Source organism: Mizuhopecten yessoensis, unplaced genomic scaffold (assembly GCF_002113885.1).
Source record: "Mizuhopecten yessoensis strain PY_sf001 unplaced genomic scaffold, ASM211388v2 scaffold2751, whole genome shotgun sequence".
Taxonomy (NCBI): Eukaryota; Metazoa; Mollusca; class Bivalvia; order Pectinida; family Pectinidae; genus Mizuhopecten; species Mizuhopecten yessoensis.
Window position 1 is genome coordinate 262,697 of NW_018404701.1, and position 14,508 is coordinate 277,204.

A 14,508-nucleotide genomic window follows, 5' to 3' on the forward strand; every position below is an offset into this window, starting at 1 on the left:
TTGAGCTTGAAAACCATCATCACTATTATTTCAACACTTAATACATGACAACGTAATGTATCACCTAGAACAATTCAATGTACATACTCAACCATACCAACACGACTTTGGGTCCAAACACTCGGTAATAATGGAATAACGATACATAAAAATAGCAACAAAACCACGAATATCGCCTCCTTCGATATTTCTTCAGCGTTTGATAAGCCCTCCCCATGACCGGTTCCTCTTTAAACTCCATTGTAAAGGCATTTTGAATTGTACTATTTCTTTGATTAGGTGATCGTTTGTAACTTATCGAGATCGAACCAGTTATATTAAGTGTTCTCTGTAGAGTCCCACAGGGGTCCGTCATTTGGCCACATTTATTCCACCGTTACATTAATAGTTTGGTCCATTTGATGGCCTTCAAGACAAAGGTGTTTATAATACTGATAAATAATAATAATAATTACAGGTTCTTATATACCACTTTATCACAACATAGGTTGTAGGTCGTCTCAAAGCGGTTCACAAATTATTATCCGTGGTTGTAGGGCCTTTGCAACCAGCCAATATCTTTCTCTACTCCATGGGGAGTATACAGATGGTGACAACGTACTTATTTACAGCTGAGTCGACTGTAACAAGATGAGTGAAGTATCTTGTTCAAAGATACAACACAGTACCGTGACTCGAACCTGCAACCCTTCGATCACGAGCCCGGCGTCGTACCACTAGACTACCGACAGGCACATTGACTCAAATACCGGCAAATAATATATTATTAATGTAATCGAAACAAAACCTCGATTCGTTGTGGTTTTCAAATTCATAACTGAAAAACTGAGAACATTCGTATCAACTCCACTGCAAGCGAAACTCTGAGACGCAATACGCTATCTTGCTTTATGAAATCCCTAGCAAACATATACCACCCCCTTTGAGATTGATTATGCCAAAACCTTACACAGTTTTACTTTTGGAAACTGTTCAGCATAGGGCTCCTCGGCATGTATACAATATTTGCGGGAGCGTTGAGCCTTGGAGAGTAAACATCATGGTACAATCTCTTGATTAAGGATCAGTATCTAACAGTAGGGTGAAAACAAGATTACTTATGATATACATACCCCTAAACAACAAACTAGTCATTGTTCTAAATTAACGATCAATATTTCGGTATTTAAAGGACGGAGTATTGAAATGTCTATAACCCATCTTCAGAACCAGTGATCCCACAAACTAAACAATCTCTCTAATCAAATATGACCATTATCAGGAGCACCTTCCCCGAGAACCACCAGCATACATAACACAATAAGTAGACTTACATTGTTTAGGTAATCTCTCACAAAATCGCTCATGTAGTAAATTATATGCATGTGGAGATGACAGACAGATAGAATTAAGAACACAACAACAACATAAAAAGCAACACAAAAACAAGAAAACATTTGAATCATCATAGCAAATCCAAGGACGAGGACTTACTTATTATCTCCAAAACAAAAGCTCCGATTCGTTAAAATAATTTATATGACAAAAAATTCACTGACGTGTTGTCATAACATTTTAACACATACCTGATCCATTTTACTATGTCATAAATATGGTATTACACACGTTTAATACAACCTGCAGGTGCTGTGATTGGTCAAAGCCGTGGGAATATATTCCTTTGTCACTACAGGTACTACATTTATTTACTATACCACATGATATATTTACTGTTATTTAAATGAATTTGAAATGTTCATATTTTCATTATTATTTTCTTTGAATTTTCAGCTGTCCATTATTTTTTTCTTCTTAATATGGAACAACTTTGCACAACTACACGGAACGACCATCCTATGACAGGAGTACGTGTTAAACCTATATAGAGTCAGCTGATAACGCATAATTGTGTTTGAAGGTTTTTTTCTTCTTCAAATTATGAATGTTATGTGATTAATAGAATCTTACATCGTGTTCATGTCATATTGAATTTATTAAACTCGTTTATAATTTAATATTCCATTCGCATTTAATAAATTCAATGTGACATGGACCCTCCTGTTAGATCCTCTATGTATTACACAGACCCCGATGGAATGTACTACACACTATTACCTAGATCCGTACGAGTTGTATGTGTTGCTATGGTAATATCACGGGATAGTACTCACGGAAGTATATGATCAGACTGCACTGCCGCACCATGTTGGTCCAAAACTGTCAACAAACAAACAAACCGCACAGTTAAAACAACGGTTTATCAATTTGAGAATTAATAAATATTTCATATGCAAAGTAATATAAAAAATAATGCACAATGACAAAACTGGAATCCAACGTTCACATAATGAACAAAAAGAAAACAACAACAGTGTACAAACAGAAAACAACAACAATTTACAAACAGAAAACAACAACAATGTACAAACAGAAAACAACATCAATGTACAAACATAAAACAACAACAATTTACAAACAGACAAACAACAACAATGTACAAAGAGAACAACAACAATGTACAAACAGAAAACAACAACAATTTACAAACAGAAAACAACAACAATGTACAAACAGAAAACAACAACAATGTACAAACAGAAAATAACAACAGGAACTGATGATTCGAAACAAAAGAAATACCACACTTGAATGAGTTTAGAGATATTGCGATATTATCGTGAAATTAAACATTCTTCCCCGAGGAAAAAGGTACTAGATCCACTGTTTCCGTCATTACGTAAAAAGCAATAAACAACCTGGCATGTTTCAAGCTCGCTGCACACGGTCACTTCCTAGCGTTTGTATGAAATTTTAAAGTTTGTTGTTCAACTCTTGTATACTATTTCTGGCATCAAGTTTAAACTCCATGACGAAATATATTTTAAAGGGAAATAACGGGTATGGCATAGGAACAGGACACATATGGACTGGATATCTTGTAAGTATGTGGACCGTGGCATGCATCAAGCTCGAGAGGAAAAGTGTCACAAAAATATACCTCTGAATTAACCTAAGGACAAAATCCGAACTCAATCTAATTATGAAAAAGGCAGCACAGCATCACATGAGAATCAGAAACCGCAAAGGTATGATCAATAACGGCAGGTTGGGTGCCCTTTTATCCTTTGTAGACTGACAATATCATATTGAATCACAAGATCTCCAGAAATAAGAAAAGGCATCAGGCCATATTTAGAGGAAATCTGTTAATTTTTCATGCATTTCGATACCGCTCAGCTGATTCTAAATTATTAAAGAAACCTATCTGAACAAAATAGATGCATAAAGACATAAGAGAAATCACAGGTAGAATGAATGTATATGGTAGCATATAAAAAAAGATATGCAAAACCAAATTAAGGTGGGACATTGCAGTTTCCCACCTCTTTTCATCGTTACATTGTTACATGCTGCAGGCAAGATTGTGTGAAACCACAAAGCTGTTTACATAACGAGGTATACATGTACTTTACTATAAACAGATATCATGAGATCGTGTCTAGTTTATGTTAACTGGGAGTAAGCGTCGCGTACTATCAGAGAAGTTTAACTTCACAGAAGGTGGAGAAATGCCATTTTTGAAGAAAAAATAACCTGGAGCATGTCCGCTTTTCGATTTTTTAAATATATATCTTGGTATGTAAGGGTTGAATCAAGAAACGAAAAACAAATTTGCTTTTTAAGAATAATACAGAGCATAATAGAGCACTCTGAAGGACACCTGGTTTGTATTTTAAGGTAGGGATATACATCTATATCAGTTTTATATATAAGTTAATTTTCATTTGAAAGCGAGAAAATCGTTTTCCAACAAAATAATTCTTATTTTGATACTTCTTCTATTTTGTAAAATAATACTTAGTATCATCAAAATGGCACAACGTTATGTTAAGGAAGTCAAGCTCTTGATTTTTAACTTTTTTGAGAATGTTTAATAGCTATGTTCCTATTTGGAGAAATATGTTTAACACATCCAAATTGCGTACAATCAGCGTTTTTTGCATATATCAATTTGATAATAAAAAGGCAACAAAAAATATGCAATGACTGAGATTTTACTTCACTGGAATCCATTTTATATCATCCTTATATAATTATTGTTATATTGTATAATCTGAAGTAGGTATTCGATATTGTTATGGTTTCTACTGAGTAGATATTGGCACAGCTAATAACAATTAAAACAATTTTAGAAACAAAGTATTACCTGTTGTTTCCAAACGTTGTATATTTTTAACGTTATAAAGGTATTTTGGAGGTATTTCTCCTTACGCCGTTTTTATGTTTAATGTTCATAACGTAACACTTTAGGTTGGAATTAGTTCCTGCAGGTAGGGCGTAAGAATTGTACCTGCTGCCTCCATTGCATGATCGTAAGAGGCGACTAAATTTTGGATCCTATCTTTTTTCTTCTTTCTTAACAACTTTCTTCTTCCTAATGTCTCCCTTGACAATGCCTCACTTTTGGCCTTTAGTTGAGCGTTCACCCCCGTGAGGAAGGCGTTGGGTTCTGTCCCCTGGCCAAGACATACCAGAGTCTGTAAAAATGGTAGTTTCTACTCCTGCTTAACGCTCAGCAATTTAGGAGTGGGACGACTGGTTGGCCCGTTGTCAGTATAATGTGACCGTGTGTGGTGTCCTGCTGGGCGTCTTCGGCAGCATGTTTCAGTGAGGTAGCGCTATTAAGTCGGCAGTTCCGCGCTATCGCAAGGAGACAAACACGAACATATCGCAGCCTCCCAAAACACACAAGCATACACTACACGCTTGCATCTTGCACACAGGGGATGAACAAAGCTGCTGATAGGACGTTAAAACAATACTAAACGAAACCAAACCTAATAGGTTGGAATTTTCAATCTTTTAACATAAAGTAACATTGACGAAATAGCCATACGGTGCAGTAAGTTAAAAAAAACTTGTTTTATAATTGTTGTAAAATATGTAAAGGTTATTTTCGTTAATATTCTGTATCGACATTTTAAGAAAAACTAATAGAGTTTTCATTCTTCGTACTTTTAGTGAATGTTTTATTTTTAAAATTTATATGCGATATAATTCGTACTACTTACTCGGTTATATATCTATACAATTTTTATCACTGTTTAGTATTCTACAACGATGTCGGTATTTATAGCTTATATCTGACATTGTTTATTGTAACGTACATAAATATATGCACAAACATAATGCCTTAAAATGACTTAATTGACTTTGCGGTCTTAATAGGTTTTACTAATGATAATAGCATGTCTAATACATATCCTTTGATATACACATACCATGTATATTTCTGTTTAAATATATTCATAGCCCTATTATGATTGCGGTTTTAAATGTACAAATCATGATGACTTTTAAAAACATTGTATCTCATGATACTTTACCGTTAAAATCATTTTAAATGCGTTTTGTCAGACATCAACGTCAAAATGCAACATCGTATAGACAAGACATTTACCTTCAGCACCCGCCCACAAAATTCACAGATGTCTCCGAAAGGCACGCGAAACTTCTGTTTTATATCACTGAAACGCACCGGAACCGGAAGTGGTGTTAAGATTGTTGTTGCTTTTCAACAACAATATCTGTCTGATATGCGTGTTCATCTCCCCTCTTGTTTGTATAGTTTAAACATTTTCACTTTTTTATGGTTTTGTTGAAGTATTACAGAATTGTTAGTAACGAGACGTCATACGAGTTGCTACATGTGGGGCCAAAAGCACAAACCATTCTACTTTTCCAAAATCACATAGTTTTCCCACCATTTTCATTGTCGTAATGTTCGATGATATTCTTCTTTTTCCTTGATGCCTCCTTATTTTCACGTGCTATTTATATAGTTGTCCAACGACGATAGATTAAACCTACGCTACATACATATGATTTGTCATACGTTACTTGTTCTGCAGTAATTAACTGTGAATTACTGCAATTGCTGCTTTCGTCCCATGTGATTGTGGAGTATTGATGTTTTGATGTTAGTGTTCCACACCGAATGTGGAATTACCGTATTTGCTGTTTTTGTTCCCTACGTGAACATAACCTGTCTCTATTGGCTGTTGTTGTTTGCCTTTTTGTACCTTGAATTACTGTATTTGCTCTTGTTGTTCCCCACGTGAAAGTGAAACTACAGTATTTGCTGTTTGCTTCGGAATCGAGATTTTCTTCCGCATCTTCTGCCAAGATGACATGGAAGAAATCAAAATTGATTTGCTGCTCTCGTTGCATTTCTTGTTTGTTTGTTTGAGTGGTTTTATGTCCGCTTCACTACCGAGTAGTTCAGTAGTTCAGTTAGTTCATTCCAGTAGGCGACCCCCTCCCCTCATTTGAGCACTTTGGATCTTTTTCATTTTCCTATCTTTTCTGTCTTTTTCTTTTCTATCCCTTTTCTGTTTCAAGTGATGTCTACCTAGGCACCCGTCCTCAAATGACCTTGGATGTCGTGAGGACTTTAAACCCCAAACAAACAAACAAACCTTGCCTGTGAAAGAGAAATTAGTATATTTGCTGATGGTGGTCCTCTGTGGTTGGTAAATAATGCTATAAGTCAAATATTTGCTGTAGTTGTTTAAATGTGAATGTATTATTACTGCATTTGCTGTTGTAAGTTTGACTTACATGACTTTTGTATGTTAAGGCAAAAAATAGGAAACAAATTACACCACAGCGTCAACAAACAAAAACAAAATCAACTCAATAGGTAATATGGAAAATCAATAACTGGAACTGAAAGATAACAGGTACCCTCACATACACTGGATGCGACACCAGATTGTAACACTCGTTATTGAACTCCTGACAAATGAAGGAAAGTGAACATTCATAAGTTACTGCAGAAAAAGTAACACTTTTGCATTTCTGATTTTTTTATGCGGTATTTGATTCAATTATTAACTTTAACTTAATCATCACTGAAAACACATGTGAACTCATTAGGAAATTTCAGGGTTTGGTTTGGTTTGCTTGTGTTTTACGTCCTAAAACAGCTATGGTTGTAGATATTTAGGGGTGAATGAGTTGAAATGTGTACAACACGAATGCGTTTAATTTGGTCGCTATATGTTCGCATTCCAAATAACGAAATTTCTATAACTTCGGGGAAGTGATTTTAAAAATGTTTTATTCATTATCTAACATTTGAATATTGCTGTAACTCTTGTTTTTTTGATAGATTCAATGCAGGAGATAAGGGAATCGCCCTGAGGGGGTTTCAACACCTACTCGACATCACCACACAAGGGACGTGACTGTTGTTTCAGGAGTTCATGGAAACCCACCAGATACACGAAATGATGGAGGGAGTAATCCCGACCACAGGTAAGTAAATTATACAAAATAGTTAAACACGCATAATTAGAACGGTTATTATGCGGACAATGTAATACAGTCGAACGTCGTTATTACGAGGTGGGATATCTCGTAGGCTTCGGCTAGCTCGAAGTCGGTTGTCTTGATCGATGACAGTTTAAGTAGGTATTTATATATCCGATTGTCTCATGTCCTTAAGCATAATGAAGATGACTGTACTTTATATCAAAGGTGTATTGTATAATTGTGAAGATACTTTTAATGATTATTTCACAATAGAAACATTCATGTACGGATGGATAAATACATCTGTTTATATACTATACCAAATTATATAAATAAATATACCTAAATCCTTTTATTTACTTTTCTCCAAAACAAATAGAGTTCATTTTAAACGTTTTATTTATATGTGTTTATCAAGTAATAGCGGTGTATACTGATACAATTATAATGTTGATCCACATCCACATTAGCAGATCTGAAACAGTGTTTTTGAAAACTTCATGATAATAATTTGAAAGATTTTCAAAGTAATACATGAGTTACCTTCCATATACCCCTAATTTTAAAACAAATCACAGGTAAATTGTTTATTGTCGAATATAACTTTAACTCTTACACAAATAAGAGGTATAATGTGTAAAGTAACATATAACATTAACTCCATCATAAATTACAGGTATAATACGTAGGGTAACACATAACCATTACTCAAGCACAAATCAGAGGTATACTGTGTAAGGAATCATAAAACCTTAGCTTACACAATTCACACATATAAGGTGTAAGGAAGCATATACCTTTAACTCAAACATAAAGCACAGGTATTGTGTGTAAGGAAGCATATAACCTTAACTCTTAAACAAGTCACAAGTATAATGTGTAAGGTAGCATGCATCTTTAACTCTAGCACGATTCAAAGGTATAAAACATAAAGAAGGATCTATCCTTTACTATAACAAAAATAATCGGCATAATATGTTATATTGCATACATTATACTTTTGCATAAGACATAACAACAATCATATATATGACGTCACTACGGTGTGTATTGTATTACGTCATAATGTACGGCAGCATGCATTTCATTCTCCTGAAAAGCTATATAGCAGCAAAATGCCTCGAAGATCAGTCTTCTGGTAATTTTATTTTTTTGTATCATTTTCTTATCAGAAGGACTTCAATCTAATTATGTCAGGGAGATAACTCATCGGTATAATTTTTAAGATAGCATATAATTTAATTTACTTTAAGACAAATACTTGTCTCTCTGTGCCGGAAACAAACATAACGACGCAGTTTAATCACGACTAAAATGTGTGTTTTTGACATTTGATGACAACATAATTATTAGCTGGAAGTTCACATGATTGTGGTTATGACGTCGTCACATCAATCAAATTATACAATTTACCACCCACGTTTGCTGAACTGGTATAATATGACCTCGCTTTTGCAGAAGATGGAATTCGACGAAAGACATACATATACAGAGCTATGATCCTAGTTATAGTAGTAGTGTCTTTTCTGATGCTGTCCAATGAAGGTCAGGGAGAGTCATCTTCTCTTAAAATATCACAGAATCCACCATTACGACCCGAACGACAGATAGATACGTCTTTTCAATTCGCATGGGTGACTCAGACTGGTGTGCACGTCACAAAACCAGCTAACCAATCAAGTATCGAGGTTGCAGCTACTGCGGCCGTGTATACCTATGCTTTCAATCAGGTAAGTTATTCCAACTTCCCCTCCAAGGGGAGCCTTTGAGTAAAGTGTATCTATTTGTTCACTGTTCCTATGTGGCATGTCTTTTTGTCAAATGGATGTAACTTTTTCGGCCTTTCAATCAAGTCATGTACAGGGATGCAATGGATTTGGACTATATTTTGATTGGCTAGAAATTTGATTTGTTGAATAGTTCTATCTAGACCACCAATATTTGAATTTTGTTGATTTATTTATTAATATTTTTCTTTATATTTATAACTTTTTGCTGAACATAACTTAACTTTTTCTTGAAGGTACATAAGCAGACTTAATTCTAGAAGAAACAAAACTTAATTATGTTTGGAAAAACAGGATTTGAAGATACAGAATAATAGATTCACGTATATCAAACAAATAATTATCTGCTTGTAACACTTAAACATTTTTACTGATTGGTGTTCTACTTTCAAAATATGTGTTTTTGTTACAAGGGTTCTGATTGGTGCATTGCTATGTACATTTGTTACAGGGATCCCGATTGGTGTATCTACTTGTCAGATATATGCGCAATGACACCTTTATCCGCGTGGCTAACACTATCACTGTGGGGATCTTTAACTCTGACGAATTCCCGAGCGACTTTCCTGAGTATAGTCCAGTTGAACTCGAGTGTAAATGTAAGTTACACCATCACTATTGTCTCAAATATATTGTATACATATTCTAATGAATCCATATTCTCTCAGTTAGATTGTAATAATATTCTCTCAGTTACAACATAAACTCAATTACAATGTTTAAACGTTGTCTCGGTTACAATATTTTCATATTCTGTTAGAAGAAATAAACATTCTCTCATTTACAATATATCAAAACTCTCAGTTACAATGTATAAACATTCTCTGAATAACAATATGTAAATGTTCTTTTAGTAATAAATTATAAATATTCTCTCAGTTACAACATATACCATTCTCTAAGTTAAAATATATAAACATTTAGTCAGTTACAATGAATTATATTCTCGTATTTACAATGTGTTACTATGCTCTCAATTACAATGTATTAACATTCTCTATGTTACAATATATGCACATTCTCTCAATTACAATGTAATAGGTTTCTCTCAATTACAATTTATACTCATTCTCTAAATAACAATGAATTATCTTCTCTTATTTTCAATGTATTGATATTTTCTCTGTTACAATATACAAACAATCTCTCAATAACAGTATATAAACATTCTCTCAGTTACAATAACTAATATTCTCGTATTTACAATGTATTAAAATTCTCATGGTCATAATGTATAAATATCATTTAAGTTACAATACACTCACATTTTCTCAAGTACACAACGCATAAACATTATCTTAGCTACATTAAATATCTTTATTTCGATTACAACGTTTTAATATTGTCTTATTAACGTTGTACCAATATGCTCTTATCTAAACAAAAACAAAAAACTCTCAGTACTGTATGATTTCAATATTCAATATTAAACTAGACATGTGCCCTGACCATTGTTCGAAATTCTGTGATGACGGCCTGCCCATTGCAATGAAATGGTCGTACCCAGGGAGACGGATGGTTGTCACGGCCGGAAATCTTCTTTGTGGTCAAGATGGTCAATTTGACCCCGAGTTTGGAGAGATGAATCTACTGGTCCAAGATTTTGCCGAAGCACTCGTGAAGTTTGTCTTGCCACTCGACGTTGTCAATAACGTAGGTATTGACCGTCATCATGTCATTTTTATGAAAGACATCCGTACCACTGCTAAAAACTGTATACCTGCATTGGAAATAGTTTGCCCTATGTCTTTAAAATAAGTTAAGAAAAGAAATCGATACCTTGCAGATGGGTTTTTTCTTTTTCTTTAAATAAACAAAAATATCAACAAACATTTTCTGAAAACAAAACATGCAACAAATGAAAAAAGGATTAGAATTTGAACCTTTAAATGGTATAGTATAACTCCAACTTAGCTACCTTGTCTACAGTAGAACCCCTTGCCCATTCGTGCTTCTGTTAAAGCCAAGACTGAATATTAAAGGGGAGGCTACTGTATGTATTATAAACTACAATAGTTATTCTCTAGTGTTTTGCTTTCAGTGAGTCAGGGGTTCTTAATTTTCTAATATATGTTATCGTGATCAGAATCGCATCTCCTTTCAAAAGATTTCCACACAAGACACCTGTTAAATACCTTTATTAATTAATTATCTTGTTCCACTAAAGGCAAAACACTGATACGGTAAAATAAAACAGACAACGCCTCTTTGTAGACTCTATATGCATACACACAGTGGTGTGTAGCAGGCTTATACTTTTCGACTTTTCGAGGACTATGCATCTACGGCTCTTGCAGACAGAAGAATGTATATTCTACTTTGTAGAGAATATATCATCGGGTTTTGCAGAATGAAGGCATCTTTTACTTTACAATATTATAACTCTTGTCATTTAACCAGAATCAGGGAACTGCTAGAACCAAATTCTTGTCATATCCTACACACTGTGCTGTTTTCTCTCGCGTCAACGTCATCATGTGAACTCACGTCATGATATTTTATTTAAGATCATTGCTGCGTACAACTCCTCGCGAACAACGTGGGATTTGCATCCGTCCAATTACATTACCTACTTCCGGCAGGGAACGGCCACGTGGTTTGCGGCTACAAGCAAATCCGCCTACGAGACCGGTAAGTTTAAACCGTTACTCCCGGGGTATTTGTGTTTCTCTAAACTCTCCTATGATAATTTATCGAGAGGATGCACGGTTCCTCCAATATCAGATCTTAGATAATTGAAAAAAATTATGGCATGGATATTTGAAAAGATGACAGTAAGACACACACATACGATTGCACATGTAAAATTTCGGTCATTATGCAGTATGCAAAACATGAATGACAATGCACCATACAGCTGCATGGTCCTAATAAGACTTTAGGAACAAATATGCGCGAATTCTGCAATTTTAGCGTTTATATGAGTGTTTAATGATCACTTTAAATGTTTATAAAGCGTTGTGCAAGGACAACTATGTTTGTATTCTTGGTAAAACTTTCATGAATATATTATTTTGAAGTATATTTAAATGCTTCTCAGTAATGTTATGAAACTATATATTTGTGTTTTTAATTATTTGAACAAACTTTTCAAATGTGCTTAATAGAAAATGAATTATTAATTCAGTTTTACCTAACTCGGCAGCATGGGTCATGGTCATATTATGTTAAACTTGAACCTGTATTGACCAACATGGTTAGTTACAACTCGATTTGATATTAAATATTTCTTTTAATTATTGACAGGAGGCATGAACATATGCAGCAACGCCCGCCCATGCATCACAGAGATAGACCTCAGACGTAACATTAAGACCAGGGACGTGCCTCTCTTTGATATACTTAACACTGTTTATAACTTCGAGCGGTGGAATATGACGGGAAATATATCCATATGTGCCTGGTGATAGAGTAATGAAATCAAACATTTTCCTTTTCTTAATTTACATAGTATAAATATGATTTGTTGTAGAGTGAGGGTTATATGTCATATAACTCTTTATGAATATGTTATTTTAAAATTTGCATATGTGTTTTAGAATTGTGATTTTTTGTTTTAGAGTTGTGATTTGTCTTGAAGAATTAAGGTATATCAAACGTTACACAGGATACCGGTAACTCATGTTAGAATTGATGTTATATGCTTATCTTTATAACATACTTGTGAATTATGTTAGAGCTGATGTTACATGCTACACTACAAATTATACCTGTGATTTATGTTTGAGATATGATCGTTAATGCTATCTGACTTATTTTAAATATAATTTGTGTAATTAAGTAAATGCTACATTACACGTTATGAATTTAATTTCTTTCGGATTTAAGGTTGTATGTTAAAATACTTATTACACCCCTTCCTCGATACTCCAGGGGTTATGCTCACTTTTGCTCACTGCAGCCCTGGGATATGTCATAGCAAAATTGAAGGCACGATGCTAGCCATATGATTGGTATTGGGTCAAAAAAACTGTCCGAATGTTAGGCTGATACCTGTCCTTTGTATATTAACGAAAGGAGAGATGCCCAACTTCAAATCCAGTCCATTTTACCGTTACGGGACCTATACATCTGTTTTATGTCCACCAAAGGATCAAACTAGTCTTTTAGTCTCATCCTCCACAAGGTGGCACACCCCGATCCCTTGATTTTGCTATGACATATTACAGGGGAGTATACAGTAGAAGTGAGTTTAACCCCTGGATATCGAGGATGATTACACCCCTGATTTGTGGTAGTCAGGTTATTCCAACCTCCATTCATACGGTTTTCCTACTATTAAGCCAGTTCCCGGAGCATTGACCTCTCCAAAAGTTTGCCAGTTTTCCAGCCTCCTGGTTAACGAAGGCTCCACTGTAAATATGCCCTCGTGTTATTCTTCTTAGAGAAAAAGTTACGTATCACAGTTTTCGTTTACTGTAAATCACTTGTATGTTGCAAGCTATGTATTCTTTCGTGTTAATTCGAGTTGCGTGATAATTGTGAATTTAAATATATTTTATAATGTTATTTCATACGAATTCAAGATATTGAATATGTAAATATTACAATTTGTATTTTCAATGGCGTTTAAATGAATATAATTTGAACGAAGCAGTCCATTTGTTTTGTGTCTAGATCTCTCTTACACTTAAATAAACTTTTACAGTTAAGATTGGATTCATTAGATAGAAAGTCTTCATTGATACTCCAGGGGTTACGCTCACTTTCGCGCGCTGCACCCCTGTAATATGTCATAGCAAAATTGAAGTCTCGGTGTGCACCAAGAAGACTAGTTCGATCCTTTGATGTACATCAAAAGAATCTCGCGGTTACGTAACGGTAAAAATAGCAGGCTTTGAAGTCGAGTGTCTCTCCCTGTAATCTTCAAAAGACAGGAATCAGCCTGGCGATTGGTCAGTTCTTTTTACCTAAGACGAACTAAACAGCTAGCTTCGTGTTTTCAATTTTGCTATGACATAAATCAGGGGTGCAGAGAGCGAAAGGGAGCGTAGCCCCTGGAGTATTGAGGATGATATAAAGTAAACCGGCTACGAAAAGAATTGAGCTTATATATATTGTACTAATTTGTATTAATATTAATATCTTTGACTTAACCGTGTTGGCTTATTGATTTAATTATTAAGGCATACACAGGGGTATAAAACGCTACCGTTGTAACGTCATAAAAATGACGACGAAAACAATAGGACAGTGTTATTTGTAAAGTTGTTATAGTGAATATATCATTAAGTTCAAATAAAAAAAAAGAAGATTAATCACAAATTAAGAAATAGGTGTTAAAGTGATTCTTTGAGGTGGCCTCCATTTTGTTTTGATATATATATGTTTTTATGTTGTTTCTGTGATGATGTGTTCCAGTTTGTTTCCGAGCATGAGCGATACCAAAAGATTGTATCATTATTCGCTGACGTTTTGTCTGTTC

General features: G+C 34.5%; 1 protein-coding gene across 2 annotated transcripts; it reads left to right on the plus strand.

The window, feature by feature from the left end:
• The first annotated feature begins 7,213 nt into the window (after nt 1-7,213).
• On the plus strand, nt 7,214-13,552 carry LOC110446515. Of its 2 annotated transcripts, none has more exons than XM_021491700.1 (6): nt 7,214-7,299; nt 8,755-9,026; nt 9,535-9,682; nt 10,519-10,736; nt 11,591-11,714; nt 12,330-13,552. In XM_021491700.1, exons 1-6 carry the CDS (start codon nt 7,248-7,250, stop codon nt 12,488-12,490), a joined length of 975 nt encoding a protein of 324 aa, XP_021347375.1. In that variant the 5' UTR covers nt 7,214-7,247; the 3' UTR covers nt 12,491-13,552. The 2 variants fall into 2 exon arrangements, with proteins under 2 accessions (XP_021347375.1, XP_021347376.1); XM_021491701.1 differs by having other exon boundaries at nt 10,591-10,736.
• Nucleotides 13,553-14,508: the final 956 nt, after the last annotated feature.

What these genes read in the sequence shown, in the direction of transcription:
- LOC110446515 (XM_021491700.1), top strand. Translation starts at nt 7,248, where the DNA reads ATGGAAACCCACCAGATACACGAAATGATGGAGGGAGTAATCCCGACC. An exon ending in AGTTGAACTCGAGTGTAAAT is followed by an intron (nt 9,683 to 10,518) that starts GTAAGTTACACC and finishes ATATTAAACTAG; the next exon opens with ACATGTGCCCTGACCATTGT. An exon ending in CACTCGACGTTGTCAATAAC is followed by an intron (nt 10,737 to 11,590) that starts GTAGGTATTGAC and finishes ATTTTATTTAAG; the next exon opens with ATCATTGCTGCGTACAACTC.